Source organism: Canis lupus, chromosome 15 (assembly GCF_003254725.2).
Source record: "Canis lupus dingo isolate Sandy chromosome 15, ASM325472v2, whole genome shotgun sequence".
In the NCBI taxonomy this organism is placed as follows: domain Eukaryota; kingdom Metazoa; phylum Chordata; class Mammalia; order Carnivora; family Canidae; genus Canis; species Canis lupus.
In genome coordinates, this window is record NC_064257.1 from 39,577,072 (window position 1) to 39,593,608 (window position 16,537).

At 38.8% G+C, this 16,537-nt stretch overlaps 1 protein-coding gene across 8 annotated transcripts in view; it reads left to right on the plus strand.

Annotated features, from left to right (window-relative positions):
• The window catches only part of NR1H4 (nuclear receptor subfamily 1 group H member 4), a 110,954-nt gene that overhangs the window by 47,554 nt on the left and 46,863 nt on the right, over positions 1-16,537 (plus strand). For 6 of the 8 annotated variants that reach the window (XM_035699359.2, XM_035699356.2, XM_035699358.2 and 3 more), the window contains 2 exons: positions 7,280-7,414; positions 8,068-8,200. In XM_035699359.2, coding sequence (XP_035555252.1) covers positions 8,122-8,200 — 79 coding nt within the window. In that variant the 5' untranslated portion in view covers positions 7,280-7,414; positions 8,068-8,121. Of the gene's footprint in view, positions 1-7,279; positions 7,415-8,067; positions 8,201-15,582; positions 15,735-16,537 lie in introns of those variants that run through there. The other 2 variants (XM_025438849.2, XM_025438850.2) reach the window with 1 other exon arrangement.

Below are 16,537 nucleotides of genomic sequence, written 5' to 3' on the forward strand. Positions count from 1 at the left end.
TTTCTCCTCAGAGCCTTAAGAATGTGTAAGAAACATAGAATTCTCTATGAACGTGCATAAGTTTACAGATGAGGAAGATTTTTACATATATAATTTCATTTGATCTTTTTCATTATGAAATATTTCCCATTTGCAAAAAAAAAAAAAAAAAGAGTAATATCATCACCCTCCCCCCTTGTATTTACCTCCAGCTTGATAAGGGAAGCTTGACAGATACTATGGAAATTCCCTGTGTACCCACCCAGTCATCCTGCAGCGCTCTTCTGACTGTGGGTTCAGCACTTTCATCAAGGACTCTATAGGTTGGAGCAGGAATTGCGAGTGCTTTCTATAAAGACCAGATAGTGAATATTTTAGGCTTTGGAGACTATGTGGACTGTGTCAAAACTACTTAATTCTGCAATAGTTGTGTGAAGATGGCCATAGCCACGTAAACAAAAGGGCAAATTTGGTCTTGGGGAGGCTGGATTTGGCTCATGAATCAGTTTAGGGACCCCTCATTCCAGCATTGATGGTAATACATTGTATTGTTCATGTATCTTTAAACTTACATACATTTTATCAAACTGCCTATATTTTTCCATAACCTGATTCTTTTGCCCAATATGACATTTTTAAAAAAGATTTTATTTATTTATTCCGAGAAACAGAGAGAGAGAGGCAGAGACACAGGCAGAGGGAGAAGCAGGCTCCATGCAGGGAGCCCGATGTGGGACCCGGCGCTCCAGGATCACGCCCTAGGCTGTAGGTGGCGCTAAACCACTGAGCCACTGGGGCTGCCCCCATATGACGTTTTTAATTTTATTCCCATGAATGCATATAGTCCTGGTTCATTCACTTTAATTGCTGCATGGCACTTATGAATATACTTACAGCATTATTCATATACTGTTTATTATAGTCATTGTCTTGTTGATGGGTTTTTTATGCTGTTTTCAGATTTTTGCTATTGGAAACAATGCAGTGAGCATTTTTGTCCATGTCACCTATACAGTTGTGTAGAAACTTAGGAAAAGTTATACCTTTTAATCTTTACAGCAACCCTACTACTTAGACTTTTAAACCAGCATTCGGCTGAAGCTCAGGGTGTAGTGTGGGGATGAGAGTGTTAAGTGATAGTTCCAGATCATACATGAAGCTATGAAAGGTGAACACAGGTCCCCATCCTAGCCTTCTCATATCCCATCCCCCATGACATTTCTGCTAGGCTGCAGGTGTCGTTTCTGTATATGGGTAGCACTGCTGGGTGTGATAGGGGAATTCAAAAGAAATATATGATATTTCATCATAGATAATTATGATTGCTATCTTCTTCAAATTTATGATCTGGTGCGATAGTGGGGAAGATGACAGATGTAGTGAAATCATTAATTAGCACACGAGGGAAAAGATAAATGACAGAGTATCCAGTGGGAAGTTGGGGCATACTTGGAAAAAAAAAATCTACAGAACTGAGAGCTCTAAGAGTACATCAGAGTGAATAGAGGCATACCTCGCCCATGAAAGGCATGTTATAAGCATATAAATCTTCCTACCTAAATATATAGGCTTGGTACCATCTCAAACTCCTAAAGTAACTTAAAAAAATGTGACATGAAATGTGATGATTTATTACAGAGATAAAGAGATGATAATATCTTAGGAAATACTGAAAAAGAATGAACAATAATAGGGAAGGATGATACTAGTATAAGTTAGAGCTGTATGATCAATGGGAAACTAAATTCAGTGTCAATAAAAGAAGGAGCATAAATCAGTGGAAAAACGTATGCAAAAAGCAATTCCAAGAAAACTCACCTTGTGCCATAAACTAAAATTAAAAAAACAATGAAAACAAGCTTTAAAAATTGAATATATTTAATTATATAAATGGAATATTTTTTCAGGTATAGATAATTAAAAGACAACTAAAAGTGTCTGTAGTAAATATTCCAGAATGCTAATACATTCAATATGCAACGAACTCTGCTAAGTCGATAAAAAAGATGAACACTTCCATAGAAAAGTGGCAGAGGACATAAACAGAAAGTGGAAAGAAACTATCATATATGGATGATAAAGATGTAAAAACAGTTAAACTTTATTAGTAATCAAAGAAATGCAAGTTAATACAGTGAGATAGGATTTGTCACCTATCAAATTAGAGAAGATTGTTGAAAGTAATGCTAATGAAGGTGTGGTGAGAAAGGCACCCTTATTGAATGCTGGTAGGAATGTAAATTGGAAAAAAATTATAGGGACACCTGGGTGGCTCAGTGGTTGAGCATCTGCCTTTGGCCCAGGGTGTGATCCTGGGGTCCCGGGATCGAGTCCCACGTTGGGCTCCCTGCATGGAGCCTGCTTCTCCCTCTGCCTGTGCCTCTGCCTCTCTCTCTGTGTCTCTCATGAATAAATAAATAAAATCTTAAAAAAAAAATATAGGATGCAACTTGGCATTCTGTAATGCTTTTTTGTATTGACTGAATTTACTGCAATTTTAAAGCTACTTCCATTTAAAATTAAATTTTAACAAAGTGAAATAAGCCAATCGAGGAAAGACAATTATATGGTTTCACTTATATGTGGATTTAAGAAATAGTGCAAAAAACCTTAAGGGAAGGAAGGGAAACTAAATGGAGAAAAATCAGAGAGGAAGACAAACCGTGAGAGACTCTTCACTCTGGGAAACAAACTGTGGGTTGAAGGAGGGGAGGCAGGTGGAGGGATGGGGTGATTGGGGGACCATCACTGAGGAGGGCACGTGATGGGATGAGCACTGGGTGTTACACTGTATGTTGATAAGTTGAAATTAACTTAAAAATTAAATTTTTACAAGTTTTCAGGAAAATAGGGAATGAAAGGCAGGGACGTCTGTGTGCACATTCATATATTTTTTTTCTCTTTGCTCTGATTCTAACCTTAATCCTTTATGTATTGGCACATGCGTGAGTTCATCTGAATAGAAATGATGGCTCTCTGTTATCTGGGCTTTTATTACTAACTCTGTAGAATTTTGGGGTTCTCTGTCTACAGCTTTTCAACGTTCAGTATTTAAACAGAGTGTTTTAACTGTATTTCTTAAGAGGTGTTCCCCTAGTCCAATGTACTCAGGCATCTCTGGCTGTGGCTGGTGCCTGGGGTGTGTGTGTGTGTGTGTGTGTGTGTGTGTGTGTGTGTGACTTCCTTCCCATGTGCATGCTCTCTCATCACTGTGCACCAATTTCTCTATGTGTGCTTGTGGAGGAGAATGGTCCATGCTATTCACAGAGAAAGCCTAAGGGGCAACGTGCAGTTTCGATGAAGTGGACACTGATAATAATTAGTAATACACTCAGTCCAGCGTATTTTTTATTGAAACATTAAAAATCTTAAACTCACTAGATTTTTTTAAGTCCAAATTTGTGTGCATGTTTTTAATTGCAGAAAAGTATGATAGGATGATCAATAATAGGCATTCAAGTAATAAAATGTGCTACATTAGAATAAAATTCTGCGGTGAAGTGGAATGAAATGTGAGCTCACAGAGGAATGGGAATGATAAAAATTTTTTCTAGATGTTGAAGAACATTTTCTGGTATTTCTTTGAAGGATGAGGGAGGCTATTAAATTGCTGTGGTATTTGAGTGATTGAATAGATTTAAGAGTAATGTAACAACGTCAATGTAAGATGTCAATTTTAATGATATGTCAGAAGTAGTTTTTTGCGACTTTTTAAAGTGAAAAACTACAGATATAAACCCAAAAACCTGTTGATGGAGTACATTGTTTTTCAAACTTTCTGTAGGGAGTAAATGAACAAAGCAGTTCAAAGGTGACCAGTGTAGAGAATACCCATTGCTTATGCTCAACCCTCAGAACTACTCCTTCTAAGGAAGGGAGGATGTGAGGGGAGAAAAAAAGCCTTCAGAACTAAGGTGTGGGATCTCTTGGGAGTCAGTCTTCCCATTGCAGTTCTTCCTCCAACAAGGGGGTGAAGAATATTAGAGAGAGGAAGATGTAGAAGTAACCCTAATTAAAGAAATAATCTATATGAAAACACTTGTTAAACTTAGGACATGATAGGTGCTCATTAAATGACAAGCCAGGTGAGGTCAAAGTCACCAATCCCAGTAAGGAGCTGCTGAGAAGTAAAGACCCTACTATGAGGTGGATGTAAGTGAGCTTACACGCCCAAGGCAATCATTACCTATATTCATAGATTGCCTATAGTATTACCTAGTTAAAAAAATTTTCTTCTTCTGTTATTTGTTTAAGGCAGGGGTTATCAAACTCTTTCTGCAAAGGGCTAGCTAGTAAAAGTTTTTGGCTTTGTGAGCCATACATTGTATGCACCAACTACTCGACTCTACCATTGTTGGAGGAGAAAAGCCATAGATATTCCGGAAACAAATGGGTGTGGCTGTGGGCCAGTTACACTTGACAAGCACGTTTGAATTTCATATAATTTTCATGTGTCATGAAATATCCTTCTTTTGATTTTTTTGCTACCTTTCAGAAGTGTAACACCATTGTTAGCTTGCAGGCTGTATGAAAACAGGTGGCTAGCCAGCTGTTCAAGGCCACATACAGTGTTCAAGGGCCCTTTGTACTAAGAGTGGCTGTAGTATCGGAAAGATACACAAGGAATCGGCCCTCGTAGTTGTATTTTGGGAAGGAAAATGGAAAACAGAACTGGAAGGAAGACTTATTTTTCAGGGTAGTGTTTGGTGTGCTCACCATGTGCTTCCATTACCATTCCAGAAATTAAAGAGTTTCCTTTTCTTTAAGCTTCCCCAGGAATCACAAGTCCATCAAACCCAGTTTGAATAGATCTGCCAACTGTTTTTGGATTCTGGAGGGCTTTCTTGTTAGCTAATCAGGGGCACCCACATTGTGGACTTCTAGCAAGGAGTAATGACCCAAATGCTACAGAAATTGAGGAATTGGGCTTTCATTTGGGTGAGAGATCAATAAATTATGTCCTTTGTGCTAATAGGAGAATCATATCCTTGTTTTGTGCCACTTCTCCAGGAAGAGCATGCCAAATGGCAGGGAATTGGGCAAAATGAAGCAGGTAAACAATGAATACAGATCATTTAATTAAGCCAACATTTCTTTTTTTGTCCACCTTTTTAAGAAAATATTTTTTTTGAGAGAGAGAGAGAGAGAGAATGAGCAGGAGGTAGAGAAAGAAATAGGCTCCCCATTGAGCAGGGAGCCTGATGTGGGGCTCGATCCCAGGATCCTGGGATCATGACCTGAGCCCAAAGCAGGTGCTCAACTGACTGAGCTACCCAGGTGCCCATGAGCCAACATTTCTTGAGGGCTTATTATGTGCCAGGCACTTTATGTAAACATATAAAGGAAAATATGAGAATCTAAAAATGAAGATGAGTTTGCATGGAAAAATATTACAGAGCTATCATATGATGTGGAAGTATGAAGGAGCTTGAGGAACACAACTAAAGATTTAAAAAGGCAGATGTGAGACAGAAGGAAACCCAAAGGAAGAGCCAAAGAACTGAAATCTCCTGTTTTTTTGTTTGTTTGTTTTAAAGACCAGAGAAAATGGGTCTTATATTACAGAATACATATCCGGATTGAATATTAGGAAAAATTCTTGACTTTGTACATTGTGGATTTATGGAAATTATTATTATGGGAAACTATGGAATTTTCCATTCCAGAAGAGGAACTCTATCTCGAATAGTAATTGTCTGAATTTTGGGGAGGCTTTTCAACCCATTTATCATACAATATGCAGGCATGTATACACAATCATAATACATAACTAATTGATATATTAACATATACACAGTGAATATATACCTTTATAATTCTTTTACACATATTGAAAGTTGGATTTCCCTAGTCCGCAACCAGCTTGTGAGTGTGAATGAGGTCTCATTAACAGTGACAACTCAGCTTTTACTGGTTTATTCCTCAGGATCTTTAGCTTTCTGTCAAACTCTAAGTATTTCAGAAATGGCTTAGGGTCTTTCCTCATGTTTGTTCATGATCAGGTTTGTTCTAGCTGCTGCTTTTACTTTTTGTGTCCATGAGTAGAGCTGTACCCGACCAGTGGGCACAATTTCTCTGCTCCTCCATGGGTTATGGTGATACCCAACATGCTGCTACTATTACAAAATTGCCCCAGAAAGGCCATGGTTCTTTTGGGGCCAAAGTTTCACTGTGATAATGTGACAGCAAGGGTGGAGCTGAAATGAGTATTCTTTCCTACTCTTTGGAAGTAAGTCTGTTGGAAGTGTCTACCTCTACTTTATACATTGATGCTTCTAGATTTCCTTTTTATTTATAGCCTCTCCTCTCAACTTATGGTGACAAGAAGGCCTCTTGAATCTACTATAGATTGGTTGAACACTGTGCTACAAGAAGAATCACACATTTCTCAAATGATTAAGGTTTGCTTTAGGGGGAAGGTCATGGTTCTTGGCTCTGTCTGACTTTAGAATGGGTTTTCTCCCACAGGCCCCTTGGCTTCCTGGAGAATTCTGGTAGGGCTATGCCACTGGTTCACTAGATGGACCCAGATTTGTCTACAACCCTACAGTGGACATGGTTTGTATCCTATAGCAAGAGGTTCTCTCTCTTTTTTGTCTCTTCAATAGCCTTCTGGTATTTTCTCATCATATCTGATGTACCCTAGTCTTGACCATCTTTAAAAATTGCCCTTGAAACTACATTGTTCATCAGCTACTTCCCTATCTTGACTCCTTTTCACACCCAAACCTCTCTGTTAAAGCATCCTGATCTTAGGCTCTATCAACAGCTTTCATGATAATCTGTAATCATTTGTGTACATGTGTGATTATTTTTTTAATGTCTCTCTTCTTCATTAGGCTGGATGTCATAGATCATGGACACTTCTTTTTCCTTTTACAGTTTTATCTCCAAAGATCCAGTCCAGAGCTTAGGGCAGAATAAGTCCTTAATAAATGTTTTTTGAAAGCATGAATAAAGGAATGAATGCAGCAGCATAGTCTGGTAGACTACCTTACCAACAGCCCAGTATATCTGAAACTCACTTCTGCTTGAACTGGCACATTCTGCTGAGTGAAAGAGAAAGAAATAAAGACATATATAGTAGGCACATTCTAATGAAATACATATTTGTCCAACAGAAACCCTATATTCTCTTCCCAAATAGGAAATATAAATAATTATTTATTTGTAAACAAAATGATTTCTTGGTAGAAACAGGATAAAAAAGGTTTGAATATCATCCTTGGAAAATAGCCTCGGAAAAGAGATTCTAATAGCACAACTTCTCATTACTTGACCTTTCAAATTACTTCTTCAGGAAAGTAGGAGACATCTTGGAAGGAAGGAAGGAGGAAAAGAAGACCTAAAGATATAACCAAAAGTGGATATTGCTTCTCTTGGGCTCTTGGATTCATTCTGGACATTTCCTCAGGATGAAACTTCGGACACTTTGGTGAGATTTACTATTATTTTTCTTTTACCATAACTTTTTTTTAGCCCACATAAATATAAGACCATGGTAGACCCTGCGAGTGAAAATGTAAGCCCCTGAAATTTTCTCTAAAGACCAAAAATTAAGATCCTGAGATAACACCTTCTGAATTTTTAATTTGCTGACATAGTGCCTACTCAAGAAGATTCCAGCAGGAAGTGGTCTTAAATCCGCCTTTTTGTCTTTGTAAATACCTACTCAACTTTGGAGTAAGGTTTAAGATAATAAGTCATCAATTTATCCCTTTTTTAATCAATGCCTTTCTATTTTTCTTTTTACTTATAAAGCAAAAAGACATAACCAAAATGTCATCAAATCTTTCCCAAATTTCTCAAGTGCTAAAATTTAAATGAAAATATGTGATATTTTTCCAGATACATTAGAGAGTATCTCTTTTGAAAGCACATATCCTGGACATTTGTGAGACCAAATGAGATGTAAAAGTGGTAAATATTGAAAATAGATATGTACAGAAAGACTATGGCAAAATGTCTACAAAGGGATCTAATTGCTTTTTTGTGTATATGCTACTCCCTTCCTCCCTCTCTTAATGAACTATCTACACTGCCAATTAACTACACTGCCCTTCCTCAAACTACTTATTTGTCTTTCAGAGTTTTTTTGAAGACTACCATAGCGAAAGGGCATTCTCAAGTAGGACAATTTGGATGGGATCAAAAATGAATCTCATCGAACACTCCCACTTACCTGTCACCGAAGAATTTTCTCTTTCTGACAACTTATTTGGTAAGTCATTGAGTTTATTTGAATATAAGTAAAAACAAAGTGCAACTTGGAAATACAAGAGAGAAAAAAAGGCCTAGATGATGGATCCAACAGAACCTGGCAAATGTTTTTGTTCCTTCTAAGTACTCAATAAACATTAGCTACTATGCAGGGTTAGAGGTAGATCAGACCTTGGATTTATTGAACCTAATGGTCTTCTTTTTTATAGATGAGGACAGCAAGACTGAGAGCTTTGTGACTTGTCCAAGGCCACGAGGCTAGATAATTAACAGACCTGGGAGTAAAAACGGATTCCTGTTCCAGGCTAATTCTGATATTATTATAGCATGTACTAAAGTATGAAATCATGCTTCTTATGGTTTAATATTATACCTATAAAAGGCTGAGGTTACTTAGATTATGGTTTCCTTTCCACTATTCACCTCATGCTGGGGGATATATAGCACAGTGTCATGATTAGTCACTTAAATTGGATTGAGAACAAACTGTTCTCAGTTGTTTTCAGTAGATCTGTAACTAGATGAAACCATAAAATGATATATTGCTTCACTTTATACATTTATGAAAAAACTTTTCATTATAAAGAGTCTCAATTGGGAACATCAGCACAGACTCAACAGCAGCAGTATTTGAGATGGGGCAGGGAAGCCTTCTGCCACTCATAAAAATAATTCCCTTCTGGGAGGCTTGCATACTCCCAGTTTTCCACTCTACGTTAATGCCTGGACAGTGGTAGACTATGATAGTGAAATGCAAAGCAAGCATTTATAATTCCTCAGAATTCAATGTTTGAAGGCACGTGATCCCTTATTTGGTTATAGACACCTTTGAAAGAGATTAATTAATAGCTGATGCCATTACCTACTAGTCATTAGCATCTTAGTGTGTAATGGTTTTGTGGGTTATTTCCAAAAAGAGGTCATTATTTGTATTACCTATTTGCATATCTACCTGCCCTGTGCAGTATAAGAGCACTTAAGGGCAGTGACCATATTTTATTAACCCATTGCACTTGATAAATAAGAATCAAGTAATAAATAATAAAAGAGAAGGAGAAAGAGGTTTAGGGGAAAAAAGAGATATTTATCAGCAACTCCCAGAGCTACCAAAGGCAGTAGTAATTATTTATGAAATGCCAGTTCTCAAACATACTTGCTGCATCTTATTTCTTCCATTTGGCTTTTTTTCATTCTATGCATGCATTCAAGGCCAACAGGCCCTGCCTCCATGTCCAGCTACCTAACCATTTGCTTCTGGTCCACCCTTCTATTAGTCCTTAAGATACTCAGTGCAGAGACATCTTCATAATTTTGTCCACTAATCAGAATTCACAGGATAATTAGAACTGTAAGTGCTTATCACAGACTAAGGAAAATTCCATGGAATTACAGGGAAAATTCCATGTAAGATTGTTTTTTCATCTCATTGTAATTTTATGATTGCAAGCAAGCATGTTAGCTTGAAGGCTGACCTCACCAGCCATGAGGTTAAAAAAAAAATGTGAGCAGGTAGAGAAAGAGTGGTGGGAGTGCTGTCAAGTTAGAAACATCTGGGAGTGATTGCTTAGGGAAGCCACAGTGACTCATGCTTTTGGTATTGCTCTTCCTTCAGCTCTCCTTTGCTAGACCACATTCCCATCTTGTTTTCTAACACTGCCACTTAAGATTTCTGAGAGTATAAGCTGCATGAGTTGCAAGTACAGCTGTTATTCCTGGCTAGAGCAGTGTCCTCAAATCTTCATGTAGTCTTTTCTCCTGGTAGACTAATATCTGGCATGGGCATTGGGATACTTTTTCCTTTTCTGCATTAAGTTCTAGAGCCAGCTCTATGCATTTTTATCACATCTCTTTCCTCCTGGGGCCTTGGTCTCACTCTACTCAACAAACCTGAGCTAAAGGTACACCAAAGGGGTGGATGAAGGCTTACATGTTCATTTCCTTATTCCTCCTCCCCATCTTCATTTGTGTCCTGATGACCCTGATGGATTCGTTGGACTTCTCACCCTGAGCTTAGGATGCAGGGCACCAAGGAAAACACTATGACCAATGGATGAGTAACTCACAATGCCAAACTCACCACTCCTGATCTCGAGATGTGCCAGAGACTCAGAAGAGTTAACCCATGGGCTCAACTAGCTGGAGAGTGGGATTCTTTTCCAGTGGTCCATATAATGAGTAACAGCTATCATGTTCTTACAACAAAGGGAAGTGAAGTTTATGGTATAGCCTATGAATAGCAATCATTTCTTTGACCCAAATATTGAGTACCAACTATATACTGGGCATTGAAATAAAGCAGAGAATAATAAAGGCAAGATCCTAGTGGAGGATAGACTCACACACACAAAAAAACAAATAAATAAATAGACAAAAAAACATCAGGTAGAGGTAAGAGCTATGAAACAATAAGACAGGGTGTTATAGTAACTGGAAAGATGGGGCTGCTCTAACTGGTGTGTCAGGGAGGGCCGCTGAGGATTTGACAACTGGGCTTGAGACTGAAAGGCAAGAAGTCAAGGAGAACATTCTAGGTGGAGGGAATAGGAAATGAAAAAGCTCAAAGTCTGGAATGGACTCAGAAGGGCCTTGTCTTTTCATTTTTATTTATGGCAGTTGAAAGAGTCTAGAGAACTGGCTCTGGACCTTGCATTCCCATTAACCAGCATGAGTAAAAGATTATTAGACCAAGAATTCTAGAACCACTCTCTAGTTTTAACATTTGGCCCACAAATTGCTACAGTTGTGCCAGAAAGTGGTGACTGGGACTCACTGGTATTCATCTGGCACATGGTATGACTTTCAAGGTGGCTTTGGGTATGGTCCTCCACCCTGCAGGTAACTGCATGGACCATAATGAAATCCCTACATTAGGACATTGAGAAGGTGGTATGACAATTATTCAGCAAATACTGATGAGCACTCAATAATGGGCACCAGAGACAGTGATGACCTTTCAGCATCTTCCACACATGGTTATGGACCCTCACTCTCTGAAGGCTTTGCTTAAGGTGAAAGGGAAGCAACTCCACATTTAGAAATGGTTACCCTGAAGGAGAAGAGCCAGATGCAAGGACTTGTATGCACACAGTTTATGTGAGAGGTGGTTGTGGGTTATGGAAGCAAAAGACCGGGGTCAGGAGAGAGGGAAAGAGGAAAACCAGCATAAGATAAGTTATGAGGGTCACTGCTGTGGACAGGGGAACTGGACTCTCCCAGGAGTAGCACAGAGAATTGTCTTCTGAGGGACCAGGGACTGGGGCAGTCACTAACAGGTTGAGGGAGAACTTCTGGAGCTCCCTGGCACTTCTGCACTGTGCTTTTATCACTCCTGGTGGAGTCAGGCCATGTGGTCTCTCTCCTGTGGTGTTGGGCAGAAAACAAAAGGATGTGTGGCATGCTCTGGAACTGACAAACTGAATACAAGGCGAGTCTGAGCTTACGTGTGATTATTTGCTGTGTCTGTGGCTGAAATGAGGGGTGGCCTGAAGGATGTGACACTGCTACCAGAGAGGGGTCTGCCATACGGTTTAAAAGTGATTTTTTCCTCCAAATCAGTTTAAATATTCAAGGGAAGGCTAAGAATTTGAGGCAGAGGATAGTGCAGATTTGCTCTGTTTTCCTAGGCTGGTCCTTGTAGAAAAGAAGGAGAGAAGCCCAGACAGGAGGAATTGTAGAGGTGAGGCGGGAATGACCTCGTGAGGTTCTTTAATTTATTCTGCTGCTACAATGTCCCTGACAAATCCAGATGGGAACCCAGCTCATTGGTAACTCAATCCACATGCAGGCCTTGGCATGGAGGGATGCAGTGACCCAAAAGAGAGAAGTCTCTTTTCTTTTGGGACATCCTGCAAGCCAGGAAACGTGGTCAAAGATTAATTTAGTGAATTGAGAAAGGCTTCAATCTTATGAGTGAAGAAGGCAGGGTCTTTATGCAATTAGTGTATAATAAAAGGTAATAATGGCAAAGTCCACAGCTTCCCGCAGTTTGGCATGATGAATGGGTTAGGAGATTCAATATAACTGATGTATTCTTCTGGCAAATTGTGCTTTAAGAACTGAAAAAAAAATTACAGAATTTCAGACTAATAGGAAAGTATTCTAACAACAGGACAGAATGAGCAAGAGAAGGTACCATCTTAGGCTCCCATATCGATTGTTCTCAGTGCAATGAGTCCTAGTTGTCCTAGCTTAGTGATATTAGGAAAAGTTCCCTGAATGTGAATGGAAATAAGCAATGAAATTGAAAGAAAATAGTCTTCAAGGCAATGGAGATATTCTGAAGTTTAGTTTTGTCCCCTGTGAACAGGGGTAATTATGACACATCACAGCTTGTTGGGAGATTTGAAGGGCTGTGTGGGAAAATGTTCTGTAAACCTGGTTTCACACCATGTAATTAATCTGGAGTTTGCAGTGTGGTGTCACTATTTGCTAAAGTGATAAATACCACTCTACTCACTAAGGGAAGGAAGTTCTATTTATCTTAACATTGTTGAATGCAAGGAATCTTCACGGAGGCAACAAAAACCAGCAGTATGGAAATAAATGTCTGGATGCCCTAAGGAATGAGACATGTTCTATCTCATCTTGGTGTGATAGCATTGCTAACAATAGCTGTGGAATCCACGTTTTTATTTTTGATTATGTTGTTATAATTAGTATCAATGGCAAATAATTGTAGACCACTTATGATGTGCCAGGTATTCTTCTGAGAACTTGATTAAATAAAGTAAGTCACTTGCATAAAGTTAAGGAATTTGCCTAAGACCACATACCAGTAAATGACAGAGATGGACCTGAATGTAGGAAGTCTGCTAAAAAATGAAAAATGTACTGAAGCATAGTATCTGACATGTAGAAAGCACTCAAGAAATAGTAACTCTGGGGTGCCTAAGTGGCTCAGTCTAAGCATCTCCCTTCAGCTCAGGTCATGATCTCAGGGTCCTGGGATCCAGCCCTGTATCCAGCTCCCTGCTCAGCAGGGAGTCTCCTTCTTCCTCTGCCCTTACCCCTGCTCATGTTTTCTCTCTCCTTCACAAATAAATAGATAAATAAATCTTTTTAAAAAGGAAATAGTAGCTTTTACCATGCTCACAATTTTTAAAATTTCTGTAGATGTACAGATTTGTAACCTGATTTTCCCTTTCTCAGCTTGGTTATTCTGAATGCCCTTGAGATCTGTTTCTTAGCCTGTGAGGCCCTGAATGGCCCACCAACTGGCTACTTCTCTACAAATCTTCATCTCACTGCATGCCTTTTCCAAACTATCCATGCCTTATCAAAAGAAAATGTAGTTTTAGAAAAAAAAATAGCACAAAGCAGTTGGACATCACTGAGAGAGAAACAGATCAGTCTTATGAAAGTATTCCAATCAGTCTTATGAAAACATCCTATGTGAATTTCACTCAGCAACAATTGTTTCCTGGATCAGCTCACTTGTACACTAATTTCCTTGTTAGTATAGCAGTTTCTGAGGACAAAAGGCCCATTTGTTTGACTTGAAAAAGTCAGTAGAGAATTATTTTTTTTAAAGATTTATTTATTTATTTTAGAGAGAGAATGTGTGAGAGTTTGGGGGAGGGGAGGGGTGGAAGGAGAGGGAGAAAGAGAATCTCAAGCAGACTCTATGCTGAGTGCAAAGCCCTACCCAAGCCCTGAGAATTCTTAAAACAGAAAATTCAGAGATAGTTAATCCTGGTGTATATCCTCTAGGGGTAGCTCTCCCATCCAGGCAAGGATAACTCTTGGGCTGTGAGGAGAAGAGAATGAGGTCAGAAGTAGACTAAGGATTGAGAACAGCTTTGCAAATGGTAAATCTTGATTTGGCAATCCAAGTGGAAACATAACCATGAACTATCACTCTTTTCCTTTTTCTTGGCAATGAGGGCAAGTATGCCTTTATGTTTCAACCACGGGGTTTGAGTCAGAAGACCTGGGTTAAAGTCCTAACTTAATCCCTTGCTAACTCCATGGCTTTAGACAAATCACTTAGCGTCACTGAGTTGCCTTGTAAGAGTCTATAAAATATGGTAGAAGATAGAGGGCATCATAAATAATACCTCCTCAGAGGATACAAGTAGGATCAAATGATTTCATGCATGTGGAACCACTTTGTAAATGTGTGAAGGCTGTAGAAATGTCTTGGCCATGATTACTGCACTTATATACATTTGCCTTTCAAACTGCTTTCATGTTTATTGTGTTTTTATCTTCACAACAAGTCTATGAAGGAAGTAGGGCAGGAATTATTATCTATGTTTTACCATCTGTGATGTAGACAAATGAGGCCCACAGAAGCTGAGAGACTGGCCTAAGGTTATACAGGGCGTCTGGTTGCATGAAGTGTGAGCTTAACCCTGGGCCTGCTGGATCCTATTCTAAAGTTTTATCTTCCAAAAAGTAACCAACAGTTACAAGCTTGCTATCTATAGTCAGCAGGTTCTGCTGCAGAAATTACTCCTACTCAGTAAGCAAGTCACCCTACAACTGGAGTCAAAAGCCAAATAATCATAACATCAGTGTAATTATGATGGGTAGCCACCCACTGTGCTAAGCATTTTATACAAATTATCTCATTTAATGCTCATGAGTTAACTCTATGAGGTTATATGGTTATCAGCCCCATTTTACAGATGAGGTAATGGAGGCAGAAGATGGTTCAGGAATTTGTCCATTTGTCCAAATCTGTAGAGCTAGTGAGTACCAAGGAAGTCCAAAATCAAATCCTGTTAGCAGGATTGATTCCTCCTGAGGACTGTGAGGGAAAGGTCTATTCCTGGCCCTCTCCTTGGCTTCTGGATGACTGTCTCTTCCCTGTGTCTTTTCATAGTGTCTTCTCTGTACGTCTATCTCAGTGTCTACATTTTCCATTTGTATAAGGACACCAGTATTATGGGATGAGGGACCATCCTCATGACCTTATTTTAACTTAATTTCCTCTATAAAAACCCTCTCTTCAAATACTGTCACATGCTGATATCTGGGGGTTAGAACTTCAACATACCAATTTGGGGAGGAGTGGACCCAATTCCACTAAATAACAGTGGAAATAAACCCAGGTTAGTTGGCCTTGTGCTGTTAAGCATTAGGCTTTAATGCTTTCTGCCATTACAAAATTGTATTATTCTGTAGCCTTTTGATAGGAACAAATGTCAAGACATAGAGCATGGTACTTGACCCTAAATTCACTTTTAGAGCCACTGAACAGAAGCCTACTCTACATGTTAAATTCTAAAACTGGAAAGTGCTCCCCAAAAATGTTTAGCTGAGAGACTAGTTTCCAGCTTACTAGGCAACTTGGCATGGAGGACTTTTCTCATAAACATTTACAAATATTCTGCTCTGTAATGAAGTTAATCAGTAAACCACACAACCTCTGGCCTCTGTTGCTTCTTACCTGGTCTCATTTTCAGTTGCTGTGAATAAACTAAGAATGGTAATGCAGTTTCAGGGGTTAGAAAATCCAAATCAAAGTTGTCCTTGCCATAGGCACACATCAGAATTTGTCATGGAAATGATGAGCATGAAGCCTGCTAAAGGTAAGACACTGTTCACAGGTGCTCTTGGCCGAACTTTTGCAACTGGGTTGAGGGAGTGGGGGGACTTTTTGTTCGAGATGTTAGCAGCAGATCTCTGTCAAAGATGTCTCAGAATCAGAAGACTGGGTGAGAAGTTGGGGTGGGTGATTTTTGAGAGTTTGAACAGGTGAGGATCTCATTGAGATAAAATGTTAAGTATGTTTTCCCTAAAACTCTTCATTGAATATTATATAAGGTTAGCAAGATTTTTTGAGTTCAACACTAGGAAATTCTAACATTGATGCCTGTAGACACTTGAAAAAACACTTTGAAGTACATTATGTAGTGCAGTGTTTTAAAAATGGCATGTCTCAGATCCCAGTGGGTCATAAAGTCTATGTATGGCTTATGATCACCCTTAAAAACAGAATAGAATAGAATAGAATAGAATAGAATAGAATAGAATAGAATAGGAGTAGAGTAAATAGAAATGTCAGAGTTCACTTCAAGAAGTAAGAATATGTGTTATTTCATGGAAATTCTGTTTCAATTACTTCTACAGATGTTTAAATGTATATGGAGGTCATGATATAAGCTATATATCAAGCTATGTGTTGTGGTGAAAAAAATAAAACGAGATTGAGAAACACTGATTTACCAAACTAGTGTCATAGAAGATTTCTCCCAAATCTGTGGGGAATCAGATGAGTAAAAAGTTCAGCTTTAGGCTCAGGCTATTTCTTCTTTCTGAAGTAAAACATAGATTATAATGAAAACAAAGACCATATAATGTAATATTGTATATTTAATATTTTTCTCAAAAG